Here is a 15349-nt window from a genome sequence, read left to right as displayed (position 1 = left end):
ATTTTGGTTAAAAAGGAATTGAAAGAAGTTGCTTTTCACAGTGGGAATTGTGCCAATGTGAAATGGAATTTCACTCAAATACTTTACATTACATTATTGGTTTTTTTTGTTTAGTTTAGTTTTTGGTGAGAGAAGTTCCCTCAAATAGATTCTGAGACCATTGAATTTTCACCAGAAAAACTCTGTGGTATGATGAACCAGGGAGATAATAGGGCATTCTATCCTCTGTGAGCAATCAGTTTTGCTTTTAATATCTCTGGTACAAGAATGTAATTCACTTTTGATTAAAATGTGAGTTTTTTGAATCATGGAAATAAAAGGCAATAATTAAAATTCAAAACAACCCAGATTAGTTTATTTTTAATTATGATTATTCTCAAGTTTAATACACTAAACATGTTAAGCATCACAACAATAAAGTTTTCCTTTTCTCTTTTTTATTTACTGTGGAGAATATAGACAGTAAAAATAAAGCTGACATTAAATTAGGGGGAGCAGTTCTCTGAAGAGAACATATTTATGTTATGTCAAATGTATTGCATGTTATTGTACAATTGTGTGCATGTTGTATAAAAGAAAAATAATTTGTATTTTGAATAATGAAGATGTCGTTCTAATACTGGGGGGTGGGAGGATTTCTGTTGTTTATTCTCAGGAGCAGGAAAGGCTTTGTGTCTCCCTGCTATCCATATGTTTATCGTGTGCATATGTTGGCTTTTCAACTGCCATGAAAGTACTTGGGGGAAAAATATCTGTGCCTGTTTGTTTGCAGGATCAGGAATTTAGCTTCTAAATTAATTTGCTTTCCATTATCATTGTTGAGGATGGAAATAAATATGCAATCATGTAGTGCAAATATACATCTAATAGTAAGGGATTTGGAATCAGTATAATTTTTCAAAGGCTCATGGAATTTATATATTTCTATAAATAGGTACCCATCAATAAGGCAAAAAGATAAATGGTCAAGAAATTGCTTAAGATGCATGGATAGATTTCTGAAAGACAAACATTTTGTGAATTATTATAAGCAAGTAGATGTTGCCAAATTGTAGGTTTATTTTACCACACTCCAGTATCACATCTGACTTTTATATCATGGGGAATGGTTGCTGTACATGAAGACAATGAATGATTATATTGCTGACTGTGGCTATTTGTTGCTTTGGAAGCAGGACTTACTTTTAATGTGATAGACCACACTAACCCACAACTAGATGGCAAAAGGCAGTTCCTGCCTTTAGGGACAATTTAAGATGGAAGTTTCATCCAAAATTAGAATTAATTTTAGCCTGATGCGGTTTCAGGGACTGACTTTGGAGTTGATATCTGCCCTTCTGTTTCAGAACTATAGACCCTTTGTAAACCCTGACCCATTTATTTCTAATGGTTTCTCTGAAGACAAAAAAAATAATATGAATAGTACTGTTCTTTTAGTCAACTTAGTGGCAATTAATGAGGTCTTAACTGTCTCTAGCTATTCATTCTCCCTTTGTTATGGTAGAAATTCATTCTCTGTAGCAGATCTGCCCTCAAAGAAGGTATCTTAATCACTTTGTGACCCAATAGAGTGGGATTTCACCTTGAGAGTATGGGAGAGTAGGAATTAATTGTCCAGTAATTGTACAGTGCTCATAGTTTTATGACTCTAAGCTCAAAACAGAAGTTTCTTTTCAATAAGTAGTAGTTCTTCATTAAAATGCATTAAGATATATTTAACAAAAAAACCTCACTCCAACTTTTTACAGCATCGATAGCATAAATATTGTTCATGCCCATTGTGATCCCCCTTACTGCTTCCAACATGAAGCAAGTCTGAGATTGTCAGGTGGAGAACTAATTTTTAATGCATATGGTCCTCCTGTGTTCACCTCTATATTCCTTCTTGGTCCTTGGAGTAGTATTGTAGTTAGGCATAAAAGGTGTTCTTCATTCATGCTCCTAGGGTGCATGTACCATGCTCCAAAAATGAATGTGCAAAGAGGAAAAGATTCAGGTGAATCCCTGGATTGAAAGGAAGAGGCTTTGACATCTGGATGCAAAGAGCTAGACATACGATGTAGTAAAGAATATTCCTTTTTTAGCTCCTAGAAAATTGCAGAACTGGCAGTGGGGAATCTCACATCCAGCCTTATTAATTCAAAACTTAGAGATATTTATATATTTGAGTCCTTATTTTCACAATATCAGTGGACGTTAGGGTTTGTATTTCAGGTGAGAATGATAGTACTAGTTGGAGAATTTAACATTCTTGGTTTTAATTTACATTTTCAATGTAAAATGTAGAGATTTTAAGCACTGCTTCTAGGTCAGATGGGTTATTGGAATCCTATGGGTTGGGTTTTTTCAAATGTTTCTCAGTCTTCTCTGAGGAGTGCCTGTGCCAAGAGGAATAAACAGAGATATTTGTTTGAATTCCAGAAATACTTCTGTAGTGTATTAATGACATTTTTCAAGCATTTTTTATTCCTTCAAGCCATCTAAACTAACTCTTATTACCACTTACTACTTTTAGTCTTGATAAGAGAAGTAAGGTTATTGCTTTTACCATTTGGTCATACATAAGTCCCAAATTTACCACATACAAGGTTTTAGAGGATTTTAGTTAATAAATAGGATTGAGTAGTGCTATACTAACTTTCATTGACTGATAACACTTTAGCCCAACTTTCTTCCATCCTCCTTCACTCAAATGTGCATTTAGGTGTTGTTTTTTTTTTTGCACTGCACTGAAATAGCAAGTTACATGTTTTGAGTATTCACTTTAGTATATATCCACCCTAAGAAAAAATACATCCGCATACTTAACCTTTTGCAGTTGCTCTGTGATTTTACAATGACAATTTTAACCTCCTTTGTGGTGAAATTGCCAGAGCAGAAGTACTGTCATACCTAAAATAACTGAAGAGGGATACCAGTGGATGCAATCAGAGGATAGGAACTCTGTTGTCACATTAGAAACTTAGAAGCATGAAAGCAGATATTCAGTAGCAATAATTAATGTCTCATTAATTTATAACCAGAAAAAAGGGTCACCTCACAAGGGCCTAGATGTCAAGCTGGGTTTGTTGTCAGTTAAATTTTTGTTAATAAAAGCAGTACTTCCATTCAGTATACAGGGAAGATAACTCATTCTTTAGTTTTCTCTACAGAATGAATATTCTAGGGATGGAAATTAAACTTTCCTTTTAACAGTTTTCAGCTGTATTTCAATAGGTCTTGCTATAGAAGCAATATGACATCCTAAAAATTTGATCAGCTGTTCATATATTTTTTTGTGACAAGGACAGCTACTACTTTTCCATTTTGATTTATTAATACTTCCATAGAGGCAAACAACTTCTAATGACTAGAGCTCAAACCCATGTGAATTTAAGTAAACTTAGTATTATATATTAGGAATGTTCAAGTTAATATTTATATTCCTGCTCATGGAATCTGAAGGTTTTATTCTTAGAAAATTGAAAGTGAATACTACTGATGTATTACATAATTTTGTTCATAAAAATGTGATGTGCATGCTATTTGTCATTATTGTCAGAAATATGGATTTAAATTCTGACGTATCTGTTTTACTTTTTCCAACTTTTAGTGAGTAGTAAGATTTTTGTAAAACTAACTTAACTATAGCTCTAATTTGCAGTTTTAATAAATTATTTTGATGAATGCCTCTGCTAAAAATGTTTTATAAAGAATGCAAATTGCAGCTTTACTTAAACCTATTCTGCCTTCTAGACTGTTAACACTGATTCAGAAGGGAAGTATACTTACTGCAGGGGTTTGGCAAAACTTGTTTTTAGAAAGGATGTATATGGCATTCAGAATAGTTTTTCTTTTTTCTAGAGTCTGCAAAGATTTAATATTTCTTCTACAATTCAGTCCTTCAAGATAAATATTTTCCCCCATTCAAAATGAAATGCAGTCAAAAAAGTACTTGAAAGGAGTAAAAAACATTTAACAGCTGAAGAAAGTCTAAAATAATGAGAAGTTTTACCTAAAGATACCTGAGAGTTTTGTAAAAATAACAGTGTGATAAAATTTGAAATGCAGAAGTGAAAGTTCAGGAGAGAAATTAGCCAGTTTGATTTTTCAGGCCCCATTGCTATCTCCTCCTTTTCTGCTTTGTCTGCTATTCCAAAACCACTAAAGATAAAAGATTTAATATATGAATGTGACTGGACTGGCAATAAGTGCTCTCTTTCTATATTCACTCATCTTTACTTTGTGTTACTAAAATGCACTCTTTGTGTAACACAAGAGGCACAATGTCCTTAATTCCAAAGTGAATTTTGTCAGAGTAGGAGCATGCAAGTTACACAAGTGTTCTCTAAACTTCTGCTGATTTTTGGGCCTAGGACTCTCATTTTAAGTCTGCTGGACTTCTGGAGCTTGTCATGTGCCTAGAAGTCCTCAGTTGTGAGATAAGTTGAAACTTCTGAAGGCTCAATTTTGTGTGTATACTTAAAATACAGTTAATACACATTGACGCAGTCTGTAATGTCGCAGTTACAGAATTCCTACAGAGGGATAAAATGCTTCTTCTGTAGGTGAGTGCTTGAAATTTATTGTGGTCATTGCTGAGGTATAACATGCTTAATTACTTTTTCAAATCTAGACATTGAACACAGAAGCCTGTTGTATGCCATTCTCAGAGAGGAACCCCAATAAAGCTTCAACAGAGAATAATCAAATTTCGTTTTTTACAGATTAATTTTACTTATTTCTTAATTCCTAATGTTCAGCTTCCAAAAGATCTAAGTGATGGAAGTGATAAAGCTGTTCATCTTGAATATAGACAGATAGTAAATTTTAAAATTACTTATAGCTTACCAGGAAGTTTATCTCATGGTTTCTTCTCTGAGTGCTCTACCTTAGCATACCCCATTCAATGCTGGTGTTCCTGCTGGGAGGGAAAAAAAAAAAAAAAAAAAAAAAAAAGATCAATTTCTCATTAAGTGGCCCCTGCACTCCTGTATTTTATAGCATGAAATATTAAAAGAAAAATATAGTCTCAAGATGTTACTAATTAATGGTGCACCCACTACAGAAATTTTCTACCAAAGATGTAGTAAAGACAGGCTTCTACTTCAGAAAACCTCAGTATCTTAATAAAGAAAAAGCTAAAATGTAATATAAAATTAAAAGTATAGTAAGTTTCCAAAACCAAATTGATGTTTATGACAAGTTCTTTTCCCTCTCCTAAATTGTTCTGAAAATGAAATATGCCTCTTTTGTGGTTTATAGTGTTACTGGCAAGCCTGGTGGTAGAAATGATTCTCCAGCAACAAAAATACATGCAGATGTCTACAGATGTCCCTAACAAAAAACTTCACTTGCATTTGGTCCAAGCTGTCATGACTCCATTGATGTAGGTTGTCATTTTGTAGAGCTCTTAAAATATTCTTCTCCACCACTCAGAGTAATTCTTCTAAAATTAAGATATATTCAAAAGGAGAATTTAAATACTGTATCTATCACATAAAACAGCCTAAAACATAACTTGGACAAAGGTTGTTGAGACTATTCTGGTTTTTTATAAATATGTTGGTCTGGTTGAAAAAGGCAGAAAAGTTTTTGAGCCTAAAAGCCATTTTTCAGGTCTAAAACAGAAGTGACAAATGTTGCTGCTGCAATATGTCAAGTACATGAAGCATGTCAAAACTAATTTAATTTGCTATTACTCAGTTTAAATCCTTATCTTAAGCTTCATGATCTAAATTTCATTTAAAATCAACCCTAATTGTTGACACAAATGCATAAATATAGGCCCTTTCTTGTATTTAGTGAAAACTTTTACAACTGCATCAACCATTGAAGGGAACAGTTTTAGATTCCTAAAAAACAAGGGAAATATTTGTTTATTTGTAATGTCTGGTGTTTAATGTAAACTGCAAAATGCAGTATGACATATATATCCTGTTTTATGAGAAGTTATCTGAAATTTGTGATTCTGTCATATGCAGAAATGAATCTTATTTATTTAGAAGTGGCAGCACCACTGGGTGGTTCTCCTAAAGTTCTTGTGGGTTTGACTTAATTTTTTCCTTCGTATCCACCCACTGAGCTTCTGCCAAGCCTACCATGCTTCATTTCATGCTTTCCCTTTGTACCTACTAATTAAGGACTTTCAATATGTGTGTATATTACACATCGAATATGATCTCACAGGCAGCTCTAGAGAAGTAAATGGTTGCCAATAGCAGATGAATTTTTTTTCTCTTTTGAAACATACACGGTGTCATACATGAAATGTAAAATATTTCTCCAATAATATTTGTGTCAGAGCACAACTATTTTATTTCCCACTGCCAAGATCTGCAAACATTTTTGTTATGCCATATAATCTCTAACTGCATTCTCATCTCTATGCTCCAGCTTTGACATTGATACCTCTGGTGCCCACTGGCTTTTTAAAGAGAATATACTAACAAAACTAGGCAACACAAAAGTAGGCACACTGTAAATCATCAATACCAGTGCAGGTATTCTAGAGTATCTTGATTCCATGCCATGTAGTCAGAGAAATTATAATAAAAATTATACCTGAGAAATATAACAAATTACATCTGAGAAATCTGTAAGAAATAGAAACATAATCAGACCAAAATGATCCTGTTAGCTGAGGAAAATATGCTTTGCCAGGTGGAGGTCATGACCATATTTAAAGTTGACAGCTTCCTTTTATCCTGCAGCTCTCTAAAATTGTGCAACATATGACAGGGAGGCAAACTGGAATACTAATTTTCCAGAAGAGGAAAATGAGGGAGAGATGTTTCAATAGTTTAAATCTTTAGATGTAGGTATCACTCTAAGATTCAACCTGATGTCAGACTTACCATATTTCAGTAAGAAGCCTAAAACCACATTTCTGACTTTCATTAGGCATTAAAAGTCAAGTGGCTTTTGTTGCAAAAGTAGAGGTGTTAAAAACACTGCTACTTGAGATTTCTTCAAATAATGAAACTGAAGAAATTCAGCGTGGTTGAATTCAGCTGTCATATCCCATTTAGAGTTTTGTTGTTCTGTGGTCTTAGACAATCTTAAAAGAATAAATCTCATCTTCTTTAAAATTATGTTTATACTTCATTTAACCTTTGGTTTTGAAATACAGTTCAATATTTTCCTTACTATTCCTGCAGAGGAATATAATTAATGTACTAATCTACTCCTTATGAGATTCTTGTAAGTAGTTGCTTGCTGGGTTTTTTGGAAGCATTTCGGTTGAACTTTATAAAAATTGACTTTTACAATGTTTTACAACATTGTAATGTTGTAATGTATATATGTAATATATATACATTATATATGTAATATCTGGGTTTTTTCTGTTTTATTTCAATCATCTTAAAATAATCCCATTTTTAGTGATATTAATAGCATTAGAAATAGTGCTTGTCTTTAATTTGTGTCCAACATGCCCCTGTACAAGATTCTTCTTTATTGCTCCTCATTTTCAGAGTTTCAACAAATTGTTCATTTTACCCTCTTCCTCCCCTGAAATAAACAAAGACACTCCAGAGACAGAGAAATTAATTTATGCCCATGTTTTATTTAGTTCATTGCATGTGAATATTCTGGTTTTCCTTCAAGGCTTTTAACTTCCCCAGAAACTGCTCAACACTGTAGGAGTTCTGTGAGCAACTTTGTCTTATGTCTTCCCATTTTTGAATTCTAGTCTAGTTAAGGTGGCCATATATAATACACATGCTTTTCATGGGAAATTTAGCTGAGCTTTGCAGTGGGGAAGTATTTGTTGTATATTGTTTTGCCATTTGCTTGCCTATTTTTAAGTATTTATTCTTTATTGACTCATTATTGCGAGCTCTGTTACATATTTTTCCATTCTGAGCGGATGGCTATGACATCTTCATGGGTCTTGGTAACAATGTAATGAATTTTGCTTACATGACATCTAATACCTTATTTCTATTGCAAAGACTTACCAAGTAATTGATCTTTAGTTTCATTTGAAAGTTTTTGGAGTTCCTTTGTTCCCATTTGATAATATGTGGAAACACATAATAGCCCAAACAGGCTGACAGTCCTCATAAACGTGAAGACTCACAATTCACACTAGTTGCTATCCTGAACTTCTTCAAACTACCCTCACTTGAATGAAAGCTTTCCATGAGCCAAGGGGACTCTTTGCTTCTATTGATTTCAGTGGAAGACTCTTGTCTAACAGCTCACTTAGTAAAAATGGAAAGCAAATGACTGACAAAGTCTTTTACTCTGAAAATGAAGTTTCTGCAAAATAGATACATGGGCAGATACATGGACAGATGCCTTTCTCATCAGAATGCATTATCTGAGCAGTTATTCCCAAGAGTTTGCTTTTGTCAACAGTCTTAATGTTCCTCCCTCAGAACAGATCAACTTGCAATCTTAATACTTCTCTTCTGAAGAGTTGTTTCCAATTTTTTGTGGGTTAAACTGGCAGCGTCTGGCATGAGGGCTGCTGAAACCCCCTCAGAGCTCTCATACCAGGACCAAAATCTGGTTACAGGGTTGTGAGGAGACACTGTGGTTCTGCTTTCAGACAGAGATTATGTCAATTTCATGCTATTGTTTGGCAGATTTTTCCAGACTTAACTGTATACCAATGTAATGTTTTTCTGTAGGTTTCATGCATTAAACTTTAGTAAGATCTTCTCCCTCTGTGTAATTATCCTTTTACAACAAACAAACCAAAAAACAGAAGGTGGCTAGATTGAGCAGTCTTAAAATTTGTTCGGGAGAAAAAAATTTTAAAACATTAAAATAATATGCTTTAAAAATGTCCAGTATTTACAATTACATCACTAATACAAGCTGCAATGGGATTTGTTGATGTTAGATACACTTAAAAATCAGTATGGTTGTGTAAATATACAGCTGTGTTTGATCACTTTTAACAGCAAAACAAGGTCTGTGTTTATCCCCTTTTATGCTCCTACTACTGAATGTAGTCTTTGAATAATCCAGTGCATACTATTTAATTTAAAGATAGCATTCAGCGAAATAATTTCTCCATTGGCAGTTGAAGACTAAGTGCTACCTATACCCTACACATTCCTTCAAAGTTAAAATTTCTTGAAAATTAACATTTGGCGTTTAGGATGGCTGTAAATGTATTTGTGTATGTAAGGGTATAGAATAAATGTTTAAAATCTCTAAATTAGTGAGTGATAGAATAGCATGCATAATATCTACCAGAGTCTTCGCTGATATGCAGGCTTCTACCTACTGTAGGCATACAAACTGAGTCCTTAAATCACTTGGTCATTTTTTACCTTTAAAACTAATCAGCATCCAAAAGCCTTATTATGTTTTTGCTCACTGTATTTTGAATTATTACTGGGTTTGAGAGTTTAGCCGACTATCAACACTAAAGTAGCCTTTCTATTTCTTGGCCATGTCAGATCTTGTTGCTCCATTTCAGAGCTTGGAAGACATCACTGCCACCCTGCTGACTTACCCAAGTTCAGTGGGACAGCTGTAATTTGCACATTGCAGCAGAAGAGCCTATTGAACCAAATTTTTTTGTTTAATGTGAAAGCTGAGAGAGTTCACTGGGTCAGAGAACAGACTGAAATGAAAACTTCAATGAGAACATTCCTAAACATACAAATTCATGATGTGGATTGAACCTGAATTTTACCAAAAAATTTCAGCTATGTGAATTTGCTATAAATGATGATAGGTTTGCTGTGAACTTCACATTGTGTGAGTTGGCCATATTTGTGTTCTAGTATTTAAGCCAAGTTACACAATCTAACAGGAAAGGTATAATTAAAATTAGGCTGATACAAATTTTATCTTTTTTATGCAATCCTGTTAACTGGGGTTTCATGAATCTGATTGAAAGAATATTTTATGCTTTTTCCAAGGATCTGAGTTATTTTTATGGTAATGACTATTCCAGGTCATATTGTAATGACTTGACATGTGTTTCCTGGTTCTCATCCTGCAGGATATGATGGTTCTTCCTTAGATAAGATTTTTCAAATATTTATTTTGTAACACTATGCAACGGTAATTAAGAAGGAGAGGAGAATTTTTTTGGCTTTTTAAGAGTGAAAGAAATTGTTTTCTCTAGAAGTTTTAGCTGAACTATTCCACTACCCTGCCAAAACTTTGTCCTTATCATTGGTTTCTTCTCTTCATTTTCTGTTTGTTTTTAATAATGTATGTATTGCTGTACATAAATTACAATAACACATAACAATACATAGAATCCAATAACACATTGGTTTAAAATAACAAATATCTTATTTTTTAGAATTAAGCCCAGGAGAAAAAGCATGCCAATAATGTTAATGCACCATGGCACTTGGAGATCATTTGAATGAAAGTGAGGCTATTTTATGAAATTACAGATTATTTAAGGATTGAAGATAGCACATCAACCATGGAAAATAAATAATCTTCATTACTGAGCAGAATGAAAATACAACTTCTCCATCATGCTTTCAATGTTTCTTGAAGTCTTTTACTGTTATTAACATGATTGTCTTCTCTTATTTTCTTCATAAATGTCTGTGCCATTACACATAGGCTGCAACATTATTCTGTAGCTGTTGTATGCTCATATTATACTGAAATACAATATCAATGAGCCCTTCTAAGTTTCTTTCCTTTTATACCATTTTCAGAATGGGTTTGTTTACGACTTCTTATGTTTCTGTATTTTGTTAAAATGAACTGCATAAACCAGAAAATGTCCCCTTCCCAAGTGTTATGGGGATCTATTTTTGTGTGTTTTGTTTGGCTGTACAAATCTGATGCCTTTTCAAGCTAGTGCTGGAAAATGATTATCAGGTTACCTTTAATTTTGGTTGATGCTTTTATGCCAAGGAGTAGCAATAATCACTGTAATAGTTTTGTTTTCCAGACTTACTTTACTCTTCTTACTTGTACTCTCAAAGAAAGCACACGGCCAGAAGAGTTAAATACTTTACATTACAATGTTATGTGTGGGTAAGGGCATGTCATTGTTTATCTTAGGCTTGATGATGCATTTTTTCCCAGTCTTTCTGCACTTAAAAAGCTTGTAGCTTTTTCTGCAGCAAAAGCAATTCTAGGGGGTCAATTCAGGCTGCATGTTAAAATTAGTGCTAGAGATGGGATGAATGTGCTATAAAATTCTGCTTGCAAAGCTGCCTGTTTTTCTTCAAGGCAAGCATGAAACATGAATATTATACTCTCAGGTCATCACCACAGAAAAATATATTTTCCTGAATTCTCTTACTCTTTTGGATCACACAACAGTAAATAGTGCACTGTATCTTTCTTTGATTTTCCTATTCAAAAAGGGTGGAGCATTTCTGCATGCTTTGCCATTCAAACATTCCTGGTGGTTCTATTTTCAACTCAAAATTTTTGAATTAGTAACAGATGTGCTGATTCTTTTGACTGAAACAGGGGGCAAAATTTTCTCTATATTTTAAAGAAATCTTTTTACACTTTTACCGATCATTGAACCCTGAGCCCTAGCTTTTGTTACCAGCCTTCTCTGTAAACAGCATCTTACATCACAGAAATCCTGCTGCAGTCAATGAGAACTTATCCTGATATACATATGATGAGGTACACCAGAAAATATTTAGAATGGCTTTAAAATTCAGCTTATGGACCAATAAGGGATAACATCCCAGTATTGCACATCCCAGCCTGTTTAGTCATGTTTTACCTATTTTTTGCCTCAGCTTCACTGATGGAAATGAATATAAGATTTGGTGATGCTGACCCTGAAAACTTTGTATTTCATGCCTATGAAACGAGAAAATTGTGTTAAAGAAAGCAGAAGAAACAGGGGAAACCTGGAGAAGGAGTAAACCCTTACACAAAAACTGCAAAGCGGGTAGTACTGGTAATGCTGGTCTATTGGCATAAAACATAGAGAAAACACTTGCACAGCAGAAATCCTAGGGAGTTTTATAGCTCTTGTTCAAAATGGATTTGGGGATCTTTATCTGGAAGAAAAAAAGAAAGACTCAAGAGGGGGAAAATCAAAAGATAATCAAATTCCAATTTAAGGAATATCATTCTTTAGGTTTAAGTTGCAACTTGGAGGTTGAATTAAAGGTGGAGCTATTTTTCAATCTTCACAAAGTTTGAGAGTTAGAATCTTGCCCCTCTCTGCTTCTGAACTATCTTCATTCCTCTAATTTTTAAAGTGCAAGTCTCATCCTTTCTTCTTGCTTATTTTTTGGCATATATGTACTGGTGATAAAACAGATGTTGGCATAAGCTCTCATTCTCCTTAAGCCTTTGTTTTTTGTTAATGATAATACAGATACAATGTATCTTACTTTGATCTATAGATCATCATACTTCATACTAAGAACTGATAATAATACAGACTGTAATATTTTTCTGTAGTGATTTTAAAAGGTTTGAAGGCCAAATAAGTCTTGACATTCTGGTGCACAAAAGGAAATAAACACCATGTTGTAAATGCAAAAAGGCACCGACCATTTCTGTAGGTAAAATTCTTGCTTTACCTAAAAGGGTACGGAAAAGATTTATTAATACATAATTAAAGAAGTCTGACTTTTTCCTCCAAGAATATTGAAAATATTTGAGGTATATTTAGGGCCCAATGTGAAACAGATGAAAGAAGTACAAAAGCAAACTGCATTGTGCTGTTGTGAAAATACCTCTGGCTCGCACTTAAGACTATTTCACATATTTTAAATTTTCAAAGTTCAGTTTTACTTATGAACATTCAAAATTGGCTTGAGGAATTTTATGCCTCAAGCATTCAGACTTTAGAAAAGTGATGTGAAACATAAGTAATTTGTCAGATAATAGAAATCTTTTGTCAAAAATGCTTTTCAATCAGTGGAAAACCAGACTTAGTCTTCTCTTTGCTTTATGGCCGCTGGGCTGACTTGCTGCATTCATCTGAAAAGGATTTAAATAAGTGCAAAATCTCTATGTTTTCATGACTCTGAAGAAGTTCTCTTTTATCTTTTTTTTTTTTTTTTCCACTTTGGGGCAGGAGGAAAGATGTCACTTGGACGTCAGGAAGCTTTTGAAGTTTTCAAGAGGGACCATGCTGACAGTATAACCATTGAGGACAACAAACAGCTTCTGAAGCAGAGGTGAGTGTCACAGCAAAATACAGCTGGGGGAAGACATCTGAGAGTTCATTACAGTCTGGGCAGGAACAGGTAATTTTACACCAGACATCCCAGGCTTCTGTTGAGGACTCGTTACAGGCACTTCACCTTTTCTTACTTAAGAGATTTCATACTCAGAAAGTACTGAGCGGTGATAGAAGGGAAGTCTGGATAGAAATGAAAATAGCGTGAGGAATCTTAGTGCATATTTCCACTGGTTTTATTCATCTTCACAGCCATGTTGAAGCAACGTGGCAATGGCATTCATGATCAAGAATTATCTAGGGGGAAGTAAAATCCATGGGACTGAATCAATTATTTCAATTTCCATTGTCAAAAATGCTTTACTGGCTTCAGCACTGAATTGGATAATAGCTAGGAGATACTTAACATATGCATGTCTGGTGTCCCTAACCTGTTTGCCAAGTCATTTTAGCTTCTCTTTGCCAGTTTTGCATTCACAAACAGAACTAATACTTTCCTCCTCCACATTTGTTGTTAATGTTGGCAAAACACTTAGTGTGTCTGGTGAAAATAGTGATAATGGCAAAACCTTGAAAACACGAATTTTCATACAGATTTTAAACCTCACAAATTAAACCACCAACACTTGTCTACTTTTTGTCTGGATAACAGTACTGCTTCAGTGCCACCTTTTCAAGTGTTAACCCTCCTATTACTGCAAAAGAAACACACTACATTGAGATTGCAGATGCCAAAAGCAAATCTCTCAATCTGTGTTTGTAACTAACATTTCCCCTAAGAGTTGCTTAGGGGTATTTTGTTTGGCTTTTTGTGTTTGGTTGGGGGATGTTTGTTTAATTGTGGGGTATTGTTGTGGTTTGGTTTGGTTTGGTTTGGTTTTTGTGGAGTTTTTTTCCTGAGGTTTTCTCCTTCTCCAGGTTTCTCCTGCTTTATTCTGTTTTCTTTAACACAATTTTCTACTTCATAGGCATGAAAGCCATTTTTTCAGGGTCACCAAGTTTTATATTCATTTATTTCATTAAAATTGAGGCAGGAAATAATCTCCATATCCTTGTGACTTATTCAAGTTCTTGCTATTTATCACTTTTCTCAACTGATTAACTTTTTACCCGGATCTATACCTCAGCCACAGGGACACAAATTGCTAAGGTATTAGATGTATGTAAGCATTTATCCATGTAAACTGGATATTTAGCAATGCCTTTCTTCTGATCAATTTATCTGATCTTGCCACATCACTGCATCATCACTGCATAAATGATTACACTGCAGTCATTTCTGGTGTTCCTATTCAGCAGAGCACTTAATAGTTACAGCATGATAATGAGAGCAATACATTTCTGAGTCATGCTCTGGTCTTCCTCTAGTTAATTACAATTCTTCCATATTTTTTTCTGTATGTTATTACTATGAAACAAACTAGTATTTCCTTCTGGTTTCAGAATATATAATAGAGATGAGCAGAATCTACTAAGTTTGATGACAGATTTGCTTTCCTTAAAGGACAGAGAGATTCATACTAATGCCTTGTGTAACCTCTCTCTAATAGGCATCAGCTGATTGCTGAAATCAGTGGTAATGTGAATCTTGATACTTTGGAACAAAGCAGTTTCCCCTGCCATTTGCAGTCATTTTTAGCAAAGATGCTTATAGCTCCAAGTTTACCGAGTTCATTAGAATGGATTTGTATCAAATCCAGTCTGTAATTTGGAATGCAGCCTCTGAACTACTAGTTACACAAAAGTTTTGTTACCCAGCCAGTGTTCAAATTGCACAGGAAGAGGAGTGTGGACACCACATGTTTAAAGGTTACCATAGCTTCCCTTTATATGTAGGCTTCTCTTGTTAATAATTTTGTTTATAGTTGCATAACCACTTCTGTCATACCACAAACAGTGTTTGGTTCACAAATTACTTATTTTTAGCTGTCTTATTTTTTCCTTTGGGTATTTTGGATAGATTTTCTTGGCTTGCTAATTATCATAGAGTCAGAGAATTGGCCAAGCTGGAAGGAATCTTTTACAGTCATCTAGTCAAACCCTGCTGCAGTAAGCAAGGACATCTTCAACTAGATCAAGTTGCTCAGAGCAAAGTCATGATTGCCTTTGAATGTTTCTGGGGATGGGGCATCCACAACTTCTCTGGGTAATCTGTTCCAGTGTTTTACTACTGTCATTGTAAAAAATTTCTCTCTTATATCTAATCTAAATCTGCTTAAAAGCACTACCCCTATCACAACAGCCCCTGCTAAAACATTT

At 34.3% G+C, this 15349-nt stretch overlaps 1 protein-coding gene across 1 annotated transcript in view; it reads left to right on the top strand.

Moving 5' to 3' along the window:
- KIF6 (kinesin family member 6) overlaps positions 1–15349 on the top strand; it is a 148607-nt gene that overhangs the window by 79335 nt on the left and 53923 nt on the right. Inside the window, exon 14 of the mRNA XM_056487306.1 lies at positions 12986–13088. Within this exon, the coding sequence (XP_056343281.1) occupies positions 12986–13088 (103 nt within the window). The remainder of the gene's footprint in view (positions 1–12985; positions 13089–15349) is intronic.

The sequence above is a fragment of the Oenanthe melanoleuca genome, chromosome 3 (genome assembly GCF_029582105.1).
Source record: "Oenanthe melanoleuca isolate GR-GAL-2019-014 chromosome 3, OMel1.0, whole genome shotgun sequence".
NCBI classification, from domain to species: domain Eukaryota; kingdom Metazoa; phylum Chordata; class Aves; order Passeriformes; family Muscicapidae; genus Oenanthe; species Oenanthe melanoleuca.
The sequence above is the reverse complement of the archived record's forward strand: the minus strand, read 5'-3'. Positions and strand labels throughout refer to the sequence as shown.